We start from the raw sequence: 13,337 nt of genomic DNA, 5'->3' as shown, positions 1-13,337 counted from the left end.
AGGCAGACCTGTTCTGTTCTGTTCTGTACTGTACTGCTGACCATAGAATTAGAATTTGTAGAACGGGCGTCCTCATTCAGGAGAGGTTCTATACCCCTTCTACTCATTCTAATTGCATGCTGCTGACTTGTGCTTAGTGTTCTGTGTGAAATAAATAAAGATTCATCTTATTATTTATGAGCTATCAAATGACTGTGACCCTTGTATGTTTCACAAGCTGCACATTTCTTGACTTGGCGTAGTTGAGCTGATAACATGTATGCTGGACTATTGAGCAATTTAGTGCTGGACTTGAACTTATATAGGTGCCGGTACTGTTTATATTTAGGTGCAGGAGCTCCACAATACTTTTGTACTAATATTATAATATGCCATTTAGCAGACGCTTTTATCCAAAGCGACTTACAGTCATGCGTGCATACATTTTTTTGTGTATGGGTGGTCCCGGGGATCGAACCAACTACCTTGGTGTTACAAGCGCCGTGCTCTACCAGCTGAGCTACAGAGGACTTATATTCTATAAGAGGTTCAGGAGCTCAGGCAGTAGAAAAATGTATCTGCCAGTACTCCACTCCGGTGAGCTCCCTCCCAAGTCAAGCTCTGGAGCAATTACAATAAATGTGTGCCCTGCAGCTGTCCTCTATCCTCTGGCTTGTTAGTGTCTTTGTCTTAAATGTCCTGCTGCACTATTTTCTAATTTACTCTAAAACAAATCAATTTCCATGGATGATACTGGATACATCTCGTTCTTTATTCCCCTCCTGCACTAATCTTACATGAGCTTTCTAATTAGTGTAGCCAGAGTGTAGGTAAAGGAACGGAGAGAAGGCCGCTTTAGACCTGATTCACCCAGAACCAGGACAGTGATTTCATCATGAAAGCCACAACAAAGATGGCGGACCAAACTTTTCGTTAAATACATCCGCCTGCTTAAGTCACGTCACAGCCAATCGGCTTGTGCTCTGCTCTTCTTGAAAACATGTCGCCCATGAAGCTGTGTGTTCCAGGCGAGTCTGAGATTTCAAACTGAGTTGATAACGGCATTATTTTCACATTTGAGACCATTAGACAAATATGTTAGGCAGTATGTTTTAGAAGTTTGTGTTGCTATTTGTAGCTTTCTAACACGGGAAAATGCGTGTTGTGTCACCACCATGCTCGTTCGCGTTCTAGCCTAGCTAGGTAATGCTAACTAGCGCGTTGCTAGCTAGCCTACATACTGTATTTTACTGTTTTCTAGCGAGCTACCTATTCTAGTGTATTTCTTCGACATTATGTGAAATACAAACGCAATACATAGTCACTTGGTACAACGCGTGACATTGTTTATAGTTTAACTAGCTATTTCGTTTGCTAAGTAATGAGCTTGTGAGATTTAGCTAGCGATGTTGACTTTGAGGTACTTTTCAAGCCCATCAACTTGTTTAAAGTGCCCTGCCCACCGCCTCGGGGAGGAGTGAACAGGGAGCACACTAATTCCAATCATACCTTCTCTGTCTTGTTGCGATCGACTCTACATGCAAGTGTTGAATTAACCCAGGATATTTCTAATGTCGACTAAATGTCAACGAATTGTAAACTATAATGGCAGTGTTTTGTTTTGATTGTCGTTTGATATACACATCTGTTTGTCAGGAAGTGGGACGAGACACTTGAGTGATTTAGCGATTGTTGATTTCTCAAATGACATGATTTTGGCAGACTGTGATTATATTCTACTATTGGAAATGTGATAGATCAGCTACACTATACGTGTCTGTGTCTCTACCCGTGTGTCCCCCTCTCTCTATGAATGTGTGTGTGTCTTGCTATGCCTCTGTGTGTGTGTCTTTTTCTCTATGCCGGCGTGTGTGTGTCAGTCTCCCTGTGTGTGTTTACTTGCAATGACAGTGGTTGTCTTACCTACCTTAGTTGAAGCACTGACTGTAAGTGTCTCTGGATATATGCGAAAAGTAAAAATGTTTCTCTGTGTGTGTGTGTATGCATCTCTCTCTCCCTGTGTGTGTGCAGGTGATAGGCTATGCAGCACAGAGGACTGTATGCCTGGTACTGGGGTGTACCTACGACACGGCTACATCTACTCCTCGCTAGCAGGCTACGTACTCAGGAAGAACGAAGGAGAGGAGGTGAGACGGACGGACAGACTGGGGGAGGGGGGTGTGGTTGTCAGAGTATTACGGTGTATTCATTAGTCGCAGAACATAAAACATGTTGTCTCTTGCTAAATATTTACTTAAAAACCTTTTGCAACAAAAAAAATTTTCTATTGGACAAATTCACGTAGTTTCCTCCCCGTTTCATTCCGGTTGTTTCCTAGAGTAAACACTAAACAGCCAAACATTTTGCTACAGTCTGCCACTATTGAACACACCCCTGTTGCACTGGTCTTTTAAGCACTAACAACACTTTAGCTGCTTTATTGAGGAGGGTTTTATTTCCTGTGATATGTGGTTGTGTTACATTTTGCAAAACCTTTTTTTTTGCATTTTAGTCATTTAGCAGACACTCTTATCCAGAGCGATTTACAGTAGTGAGTGCATACGTTTTCAGGCCTGTGTAGCTCAGTTGGTAAACCATGGCGCTTGTAACGCCAGGGTTGTGGGTTTGTTTCCCATGGGGGGCCAGTATGAAAATGTATGCACTCACTAACTGTAAGTCGCTCTGGATAAGAGCGTCTGCTAAAATGACAAAAAAATGTAAAAACTCATGGGAATCGAACCCACAACCCTAGCGTTGCAAGCGCCATGCTCTACCAACTGAGCTGCACGGGATCACCTACCTTAGTTGAAAAAACAGACTGGAAGTTTGCTCTGGATAAGAGCATCTGCTTCGAAGTGATGATGAGAGGAGGGGGGGGGTAAGAGGGGAGTGGCTGGTTTATTGGCACGGGGGAAAGCAGTTGGGGCTGGGTTGGGTGTGGGACTCATGTTAGTGGTTATTTATGGCGTAACATTTTCTGGAAGTAGGGAAACCACTCCAGGTTTGTTCACTTGGAACCCCTGAGGAATTATACAGTGTTGTGGTAACGAAATGTAACATGTTCACACAGTAATCCTTCCTTCTCTTTATATTGACACTTAAATCTGTGTGTGTGTGTTTCCCTGCAGCTACCAGTCATCTCTGTGGTAAGAGAAACAGAGGCCCAGCTACTGCCAGATGTAGGAGCCATAGTCACCTGTAAGGTAAGGTTTGGAGAGCACTTGATGTCAACAACCGACGTGTGTGTGCATGTCACCATTTTTTCTATGCACTGGTAGTTGTTGTAGATCTACGTAATGCTTAAAAGCTGTGCATATCACCTGGATTAAACTGAACAGAATAATGTTTTAGGCTTGAAAGGTGAGGTGCTCTTGTCACTGATCCAATATCTCAACAATAGGTGTGTGTTTAACCTCACTGCTAACAGCCCAGATCTGTCTCCCTACCTGTCCAGGTGACCAGTATCAACCCCAGGTTTGCCAAGGTCCACATCCTCTACGTTGGTTCCACGCCACTGAAGGACCGCTTTAGAGGAACCATCAGGTAACATGGATGATTTTATTATTGTTATTCTCATTGTGTGTCCCAACTGGCACCCTAGTCCCTATTTAGTGCACCACTTTTGTCTGGGGTCCAAATGGCAACCTATGGGCCCTGGTCACAAGTAGTATACTTTATAGTGAATAGGATGCCAAATGGGATTATATAGATTTACATTTTAGTCATTTAGCAGACGCTCTTATCCAGAGCGATTTACAGTTAGTGAGTGAATACATTTTCATACTGGCCCCCCGTGGGAAACGAACCCACAACCCTGGCGTTGCAAGCGCCATGCTCTACCAACTGAGCTACACGGGGCATAGGATGCCATTTGGGATTATATAGGGAATATGGTGCCATTTGGGATTATATAAGGAATATGGTGCCATTTGGGATTATATAGGGAATATGGTGCCATTTGGGATTATATAAGGAATATGGTGCCATTTGGGATTATATAGGGAATAGGGTGCCATTTGGGATTATATAGGGAATAGGGTGCCATTTGGGATTATATAGGGAATAGGGTGCCATTTGGGATTATAGGGAATAGGGTGCCATATGGGATTATACAGTGGGGGAAAAAAGTATTTAGTCAGCCACCAATTGTGCATGTTCTCCCACTTAAAAAGATGAGAGAGGCCTGTAATTTTCATCATAGGTACACGTCAACTATGACAGACAAAATGAGAAGAAAAAAATCCAGAAAATCACATTGTAGGATTTTTAATGATTTTATGGTGGAATTATGGTGGAAATAAGTATTTGGTCAATAACAAAAGTTTCTCAATACTTTGTTATATATCCTTTGTTGGCAATGACACAGGTCAAACGTTTTCTGTAAGTCTTCACAAGGTTTTCACACACTGTTGCTGGTATTTTGGCCCATTCCTCCATGCAGACCTCTTCTAGTGCAGTGATGTTTTGGGGCTGTCGCTGGGCAACACGGACTTTCAACTCCCTCCAAAGATTTTCTATGGGGTTGAGATCTGGAGACTGGCTAGGCCACTCCAGGACCTTGAAATGCTTCTTACGAAGCCACTCCTTCGTTGCCCGGGCGGTGTGTTTGGGATCATTGTCATGCTGAAAGACCCAGCCACGTTTCATCTTCAATGCCCTTGCTGATGGAAGGAGGTTTTCACTCAAAATCTCACGATACATGGCCCCATTCATTCTTTCCTTTACACGGATCAGTCGTCCTGGTCCCTTTGCAGAAAAAACAGCCCCAAAGCATGATGTTTCCACCCCCATGCTTCAGCAGTAGGTATGGTGTTCTTTGGATGCAACTCAGCATTCTTTGTCCTCCAAACACGACGAGTTGGGTTTTTACCAAAAAGTTCTATTTTGGTTTCATCTGACCATATGACATTCTCCCAATCCTCTTCTGGATCATCCAAATGCACTCTAGCAAACTTCAGACGGGCCTGGACATGTACTGGCTTAAGCAGGGGGACACGTCTGGCACTGCAGGATTTGAGTCCCTGGCGGCGTAGTGTGTTACTGATGGTAGTCTTTGTTACTTTGGTCCCAGCTCTCTGCAGGTCATTCACTAGGTCCCCCCGTGTGGTTCAGGGATTTTTGCTCACCGTTCTTGTGATCCTTTTGACCCCACGGGGTGAGATCTTGCGTGGAGCCCCAGATCGAGGGAGATTATCAGTGGTCTTGTATGTCTTCCATTTCCTAATAATTGCTCCCACAGTTGATTTCTTCAAACCAAGCTGCTTACCTATTGCAGATTCAGTCTTCCCAGCCTGGTGCAGGTCTACAATTTTGTTTCTGGTGTCCTTTGACAGCTCTTTGGTCTTGGCCATAGTGGAAAAAAATTCTCATTTTGTCTGTCATAGTTGACGTGTACCTATGATGAAAATTACAGGCCTCTTTCATCTTTTTAAGTGGGAGAACTTGCACAATTGGTGGCTGACTAAATACTTTTTCCCCCCACTGTATAGGGAATAGGGTGCCATTTGGGATTATATAGGGAATAGGGTGCCATTTGGGATTATATAGGGAATAGGGTGCAATTTGGGATTATATAGGGAATAGGGTGCCAACATATACGACTGTTCTGTAACCTACATTACTTTTAAAAATGAATCTACTGTTTACTACAATCATATACACAGGAAAGAAGATGTACGAGCAACAGAAAAAGACAGGGTATGTTTTTGAATCAATCTAAAGTTCCCCCACTGTTTGACCACCAACATATTTTATATTGTGAAAATATCATGTTTGGTATTATATAGACCCATCCTATACCATCTGTTACTGTTTATCACGACATATCATACCATCTGTTACTGTTTATCATGACATATCATACCATCTGTTACTGTCTATCATGACATCATACCATTTTAGCTCATTCTTGAATTGTAATAGACTGGGAACCACTATAACCTTTGAGCTCTGTTGCAGGTGGAGACGTATAAAAGCTTCCGTCCTGGAGACATCGTCCTGGCTAAAGTCGTATCCTTCCATTGACAGTCTTTCCACTTCAGTAACTAGGTAGTAACACAGGGACAGTCAACCAGTGACTGATATTGGGCTGGTTCTATTCCCTTAGTGCAGTGTAGCTTTCACCATATTGCTTAAATGTAAAATTGTGAATGTTAGAGATCAGCTAAATGGACAAATCACCTTGCATCCCAAATAACTACTCATCATGTGATCAAGATGAGTGATTCTGTGTATTTCCAAGTGTTGTCCTTTAACCTCCTGCCCCCCAGATCTCCCTGGGAGACGTCCAGTCCAACTACCTGTTGACCACAGCCGAGAACGAGCTGGGGGTGGTGGTAGCCCACAGTGAAGCAGGTGAGACTGGTCACATGACTACACTGCTGTTCTTAGCCCAGGGCTATCCTTAACCCTAGATTACCCTCCTTAACACAAACCTTGGTTAACTGAAACCAACTGTCACTTTTGTGAAGTAGTATATTTGTGTTTCCCTCCTCTCAGGAGCCCAGATGATACATTGCCTTGCTATAGTATTCATCCCCCTTGGCGTTTTTTCTTATTTTATTGCATTACAACCTGTAATTTAAATGGATTTTTATTTGGATTTCATGTAATGGACATACACAAAATAGTCCAAATTGGTGAAGTGAAATGAAAAAAATAACTAAAAATTCTAATAAATAACAGGAAAGTGGTGCGTGCATATGTATTCACCCCCTTTGCTATGAAGCCCCTAAATAAGATCTGGTGCAACCAATTACCTTCAGAAGTCACATAATTAGTTAAATAAAGTCCACCTGTGTGCAATCTAAGTGTCACATGATCTGTCACATGTTCTCAGTGTATATATACACTTGTTCTGAGTCTGCAACACCACTAAGCAAGCGGCACCATGGAGACCAAGGAGCTCTCCAAACAGGTCAGGGAGTACAGATCAGGGTTGGGTTATAAAAAAATATCAGAAACTTTGAATATCCCATGGAGCACCATTAAATCCATTATTAAAAAATGGAAAGAATATGGCACCACAACAAACCTGCCAAAAGGGGCGCCACACCAAAACTCATGGACCAGGCAATGAGGGCATTAATCAGAGAGGCAACAAAGAGACCAAAGATAACCCTGAAGGAGCTGCAAAGCTCAACAGCAGAGATTGAAGTATCTGTCCATAGGACCACTTTAAGCTGTACACTCCACAGAGCTGGGCTTTACAGAAGAGTGGCCAGAAAAAAGCAATTGCTTAAAGAAAAAAATAAGCAAACACATTTGGTGTTCGCCAAAAGCCATGTGGGAGACTCCTCTTATCACCCAGAGAACACCATCCCCACAGTGAAGCATGGTGGTGGCAGCATCATGCTGTGGGGATGTTTTTCATCGGCAGAGACTGGGAAACTGGTCAGCATTGAAGAAATTATGGATGGTGCTAAATACAGGGATATTATTGAGGGAAACCTGTTTGTCTTCCAGAAATGTGAGACTGGGACGGAGGTTCACCTTCCAGCAGGACAATGACCCTAAGCATAATGCTAAAGCAACACTTGAGTGGTTTAAGGGGAAACATTTGGCCTAGTCAAAGCCCAGACCTCAATCCAATTGAGAATCTGTGGTATGACTTAAAAGATTGCTGTACACCAGCGGAACCCATCCAACCTGAAGGAGCTGGAGCAGTTTTACCTTGAAGAATGGGCAAAAATCCCAGTGGCTAGATGTGCCAAGCTTATAGAGACATACCCCAAGAGACTTGCAGCTGTAATTGCTGCAAAAGGTGTCTCTACAAAGTATTGACTTTGGGGGGGGTGAATAGTTATGCACGCTCAAGTTCTGTTTTTTTGTCTTATTTGTTGTTTGTTTCACACACAAAAAATATTTTGCATCTTCAAAGTGGTAGGCATGTTGTGTAAATCAAATGATACAAACCCCCCAAAAATCCATTTTCATTCCAGGTTGTAATGCAACAAAATAGGGAAAATGCCAAGGGGGGTGAATACTTTCGCAAGCCACTGTATCTATCAGTAGTATATCTGTGTTTCCCTCCTCTCAGGAGCCCAGATGGTATCTATCAGTAGTATATCTGTGTTTCCCTCCTCTCAGGAGCCCAGATGGTGCCTATCAGCTGGTGTGAGATGCAGTGCCCGCGGACGCATGCCAAAGAGTTCCGCAAGGTGGCCAGGGTGCAACCCGAGTACCTGCAGGCGTGAGCAGGGTCCCCTCACCTCTCCAGTCCCCCCGGGCAGGGGCCCCCTTTCCCTTCCTCATGGAACACACAGCTTCCCTCCTCCCTCCCTCTCTCTCTGACAGAGAGACAAACACACTCACTCACACTTGGAATCTCAACGATGCATTGTGAGTACAAAGGACCAAAATATTGTACAGGTCATGTACAGATGCTTGGACACGAGTACACGGGTCATTGACCTGACGCATACACGCAGCAAACAGCCTTCTGTTCAGGGAGGGATACTTCAACAGACACACACACACACACACACACACACACACACACACACACAGAGCCTTATGTTCAGGGGGGGATTCCTCCCTCTATGACCTACAGCAAGGCAGCATTTTCCCCCTCTTGGTTCTGGAGGGGTACAGTAGAGGTGCAGGATTTTGTTCCAGCCCAGCACTAGGACGGACACCTGATTCAACTGATCACTGGGGCCTTGATTGGCTGAATCAGTCTCGTTAGTGCTGGGCTGGAACAAAAGCCTGCCCTCCCTGTAGCCCTTCAGAACCAGGAATGAATAAATAACCCTGATCTGGGTTACCTTCTGATCCGATACCCTTGTCCCTGAAGTGTGCACTCCTGTATCCCCCATGGATTTACTAGCATATTTCATATACCTTTCCTTTTAAATCCATGAGGGGTAGTGAATGAGTGCACACTTTGGGGGGGGGGAAGGGTATAGAATCAGACCACAGCCGTGGGGTGACAGTCACCAGTACAGACAAGCCCAAGTCCAAATTGACCTCTAAACTCTACACTCTAGTGCGTAGGGCTTGATTTGGGATTGGGCCGTGGGCGACTAACACTTGGGATGTCGAAGTAAAGTAAAGCGCTGGAATTGAAACTGTTATTTTGTGGCGCCACTGTTTGACTCATACGACCACGTGGTCCTTTCTGTACCTAGTCAGAGAAATGGACACGTCTTGATGCTTTTCTCTAAGCATTATTCTTTCTTCTGTTGTTTCAAAACAATACTTTGTTTCTTTTGTCTGTTTCATTTCTTCCTGTACATGTCAGCAGAGGCACGTGTTTTAAGAGTCAAATAAAGTGAATACCAAAGCACATCCTGTAGGAACTACTCAATCTGTTACAATGGAGACAATGTTATTTACCTGTGTTATCACAAAGGTTCATTTTATAAAGAGATTTTTTTATTTTAATGAATGAATTCCTTTATCATATAATAGAGAAACCCAGCTGACCATCGTTCTTAATGGCCATTTGTTGACTGTGTGTAAACAATTCTATGCTGTTTAAATCTGTCTAATTGACAGCTCATCAGCTGCCAGTTTGTCATGTTGAGGCATTAGTTTACAGTACTAGACTATTAGGCTGCTGGTCAAAAGTAGTGCACTATACAGGGAGCCATTTGGGACGCCAACAACATTCTCATATCATACAGCCATGAAGCATTACATCATAATGGACCATTCAGAAGACCAACACAGCTCCGCTCTCATTGATACCACAGGTTGGTAGGTGCAGCTTTCAGTTCCATCAATGTCAGCATTTTTATGTCAAACTTTTTATAGACCAATCAGTCACACTTGGTGCACAGTACTCGTGTATACTGAACAAAAATATAAAACGCAACATGTAGAGTGTTGGTTTCATGAGCTGAAATAAAAGATCCCTGAAATGTTCCATATGCACAAAAAGCTTATTTCTCTCATTGTGCACAAATGTGTTTACATCCCTGTTAGTGAGCATTTCTCCTTTGCCAAGATAATCTATTCACCTGACAGGTGTGGCATATCAAGAAGCTGATTAAACCGCATGATCATTACACAGGTGCACCTTGTGGTGGGGACAATAAAAGGCCACTCTAAAATGTGCCGTTTTGTCACCACAATGCCACAGATATCTCAAGTTTTGAGGGCGCGTGCAATTGGCTTGCTGACTGCAGGAATGTCCACCAGAGCTGTTGCCAGAGAATTGAATGTTCATTTCTCTACCATAAGCCGCCTCCAATGTAATTTTTTAGAATTTGGCAGTTCGTCCAACCGGCCTCACAACCGCAGACCACGTGTAACCAAGCCAGCCTAGGACCTCGACATTCGACGTCTTCACCTGCGGGATCGTCTTGAGACCAGCCACCCGGACAGCTGATGAAACTTGAGTATTTCTGTCTGTAATAAAGCTTTTTTTGTGGGGAAAAGCTCATTCTGATTGACTGGGCCTAGCTCCCCAGTGGGTGGGCCTATGCCCTCCCAGGCCCATCCATGGCTGCGCCCCTGCCCAATCATGTTAAATTGACTGATTTCCTTATATGAACTGTAACTCAGTAAAATCGTTGAAATTGTTTCGTTTATATTTTTGTTCAGTATATATATACACACACATATTCATACACACCACATCCCCACAGGCCCACTCCCACGACCCTGCAAGAGAAAAGGTGCACACACACTCATCCAAATCCGTTTTGGAGGCTACACACACACACTCAAGGGTCTGTCCCGACTCAGTCATCAAAAGCGCACTGACCGGGTTGCGTTGATGTCGATCGAGAACTTCTTATTGGACGGCGCCGAGAACCCAAGTCCCACCCCCCTTCCCGTGAAGTCCATGCGGCGCGACTGAGCGCGTTCAAACTCCCCCAGGAGGCCTTGCTGCAAGCTCTTCTGTCCGTCTTTCGTCAGCGCCATGTTGGCCCGCCCTCCCGTTGCACCGCTTACTGCCATTGGCTGCCCGCCCTTCTTGAAGCCGCCCATCAACCGCAGGAACTTATTTTGTTGGTCGGAACTGTCAAACTGGGCGGTGCCCCACTGGCCCAAACTCTGGGGAGAAGAACAATGTAATATTTCTGATTTATAATGTAATGTTTATATTAGACATAATGATTGTAATTTTTATGATTTATAATGTAATGTTTATATTTGACAATGTTTTGTAACAGAGAAGAGTTGGTATGCGTCCCAAATTTGGGATACACCTTGGTGTCCTGACATAAGAGTACTGACCGATGGTACCGGTGCTGCTTTGAGTTGGACTGGGTTGGACTCCTTGTCGATCTCATTCTGCAGGGCCAGGCGTCTCCCCTACGGAATATAATAGGACCATCATTTTATATGAAGGCCGTGTTATATAGTACACAACATATACTCTAGTCCATGTTATATAGTACACAATATACTCTTATAGTCCATGTTATATAGTACACAACATATACTCTAGTCCATGTTATATAGTACACAACATATACTCTATAGTCCATGTTATGGGGCGGCAGGTAGCTTAGTGGTTAAGAGCGTTGTGCCAGTAACCGAAAGGTCGCTGGTTCTAATCCCCGAGCCGACTAGGTGAAAAATCTGTCGATGTGCCCTTGAGCAAGGCACTTAACCCTAATTGCTCCTGTAAGTCGCTCTGGATAAGAGCGTCTGCTAAATGACTAAAATGTAAATGTAAATGTTATATAGTACACAACATATACTCTATAGTCCATGTTATATAGTACACAATATACTCTTATAGTCCATGTTATATAGTATAATAATTGGGCAAAAAATCTGATGGGTTGCCTGTGTAAACGCAGCCTTTGAAGCACACATGGATTTGAGTCTTAAAAAAAAAAACTAGGAGTACAGTAAAGAGAATCACCAACCACATGTTATAGACTATGACATGGACTATATGTTGTGTACTATATAACATGGACTATAGATATACTCTATAGTCCATGTTATATAGTACACAACATATACTCTAGTCCATGTTATATAGTACACAACATATACTCTATAGTCCATGTTATATAGTACACAATATACTCTTATAGTCCATGTTATATAGTACACAACATATACTCTATAGTCCATGTTATATAGTACACAATATACTCTTATAGTCCATGTTATATAGTACACAACATATACTCCATAGTCCATGTCATAGTCTATAACATGTGGTTGGTGATTCTCTTTACTGTACTCCTAGTTTTTTTTTTTAAGACTCAAATCCATGTGTGCTTCAAAGGCTGCGTTTACACAGGCAACCCATCAGATTTTTTGCCCAATTATTGGCAAAAGATCTGATCTGATTATTGGCAAAAGAGCAGAATCACTTTGCAATCACTTGGGAGTATACTTAATCAGTATAGAGCATTTATATTGGTTGGTGTGTGTCCAGCATGTTTGACTGCAGCATTGTGTTAATCAATGACAACAGCATTCACTAATAAGCATTTGTATAATATAATGCATTCATATTTTATTCAGAAATAGTTACAAAATCAATATACAATGTTTAATTCAGACCAGGAAGAAATTACTTTTCTTTCTCACAGTGATAGAGGGATGGAATGGAGACTTGGATTGGTGGACTGGACAGTGGAATCAAATGGATCCAAATAGATCTAAAGGGTTGTTAGCGATCTACCTGATCAATATTGATCTCGAAGGCGTTTCCCCTGGTCTCTGACAGGAAGACCACATCCTTCTGGTCCCTCTGGGGGTTGGAGCAAAACAACAAAGTATCAGACAACTGCAGACATTCAAACAAATAGTAATACTGTCCCTGTTTTAATACCTTTAACTGTAAAATATAAAGTAAGAAAGTCAACACTTTAAATTGTTGGGAGCATATTAGTTTTACAGTTTACTATTCTGTTAGTCAGCACCTCCAGCATTTTTGGGTGTTGGTCAGCGCATGCTTTTTACAATACTTTTAACAAGGACACCCCTTTCAAATGGCTCTAGAATCAGGGTCACCTTCAGTAGGCAATCATTGTGAACCGTTTCAGATAGAAATGTCATGAATAGAGCTGACATGATTCCTCATTCTACATGTCAGAGAGACATGTTTGTTCTACATCACATATTTCTATCTGAACGTTCCACAACGTTGTACCCTGCTGAAGGAGCCCCATGATTTGATAACCTCTTAACCTCTGACCCTTAACCTCTGACCCACCTCCTGGTCTTCAGGGGCGCAGCTCTCCACCTTTATCTTATTTTTCCCTTTCCCCTTCTCCGGAGTCTCTCCTTTCTTCTTCCCTTTCTTGTGAAGGGTGCTGTCCTCCATTTCCCGTCTCTACCTCAGACGAGCTCTTCTTCACCTTCTTTTTCTTTCCCTCGCTCTCTCTGTCCTCCGGCTGTTCCTCTCCTCCTTTCGTATCCACCTTTTTCCTTTTCTT

General features: G+C 43.0%; 2 protein-coding genes across 2 annotated transcripts; one reads left to right on the top strand and one right to left on the bottom strand.

The window, feature by feature from the left end:
- The first annotated feature begins 958 nt into the window (after positions 1-958).
- LOC121534323 (exosome complex component CSL4) lies at positions 959-8,888 on the top strand. Its single transcript, XM_045218803.1, has 8 exons — positions 959-1,007; positions 2,011-2,126; positions 3,108-3,182; positions 3,434-3,522; positions 5,643-5,676; positions 5,938-5,988; positions 6,249-6,333; positions 8,068-8,888. The coding sequence occupies exons 1-8, from the start codon at positions 980-982 to the stop codon at positions 8,172-8,174; spliced, it is 585 nt and encodes a 194-aa protein (XP_045074738.1). The 5' UTR covers positions 959-979; the 3' UTR covers positions 8,175-8,888.
- Positions 8,889-10,478: 1,590 nt separating this feature from the next.
- LOC123481052 (lysine-rich nucleolar protein 1-like) lies at positions 10,479-13,225 on the bottom strand. The gene is made up of 4 exons (XM_045218801.1): positions 13,115-13,225; positions 12,581-12,649; positions 11,167-11,244; positions 10,479-10,983 (listed from the first exon to the last, which is right to left on the bottom strand). The coding sequence occupies exons 1-4, from the start codon at positions 13,223-13,225 to the stop codon at positions 10,675-10,677; spliced, it is 567 nt and encodes a 188-aa protein (XP_045074736.1). The 3' UTR covers positions 10,479-10,674.
- Between the last annotated feature and the right edge of the window lie 112 nt (positions 13,226-13,337).

This window comes from Coregonus clupeaformis, unplaced genomic scaffold (genome assembly GCF_020615455.1).
Source record: "Coregonus clupeaformis isolate EN_2021a unplaced genomic scaffold, ASM2061545v1 scaf1810, whole genome shotgun sequence".
Classification (NCBI taxonomy): domain Eukaryota; kingdom Metazoa; phylum Chordata; class Actinopteri; order Salmoniformes; family Salmonidae; genus Coregonus; species Coregonus clupeaformis.
The sequence above is the reverse complement of the archived record's forward strand: the minus strand, read 5'-3'. Positions and strand labels throughout refer to the sequence as shown.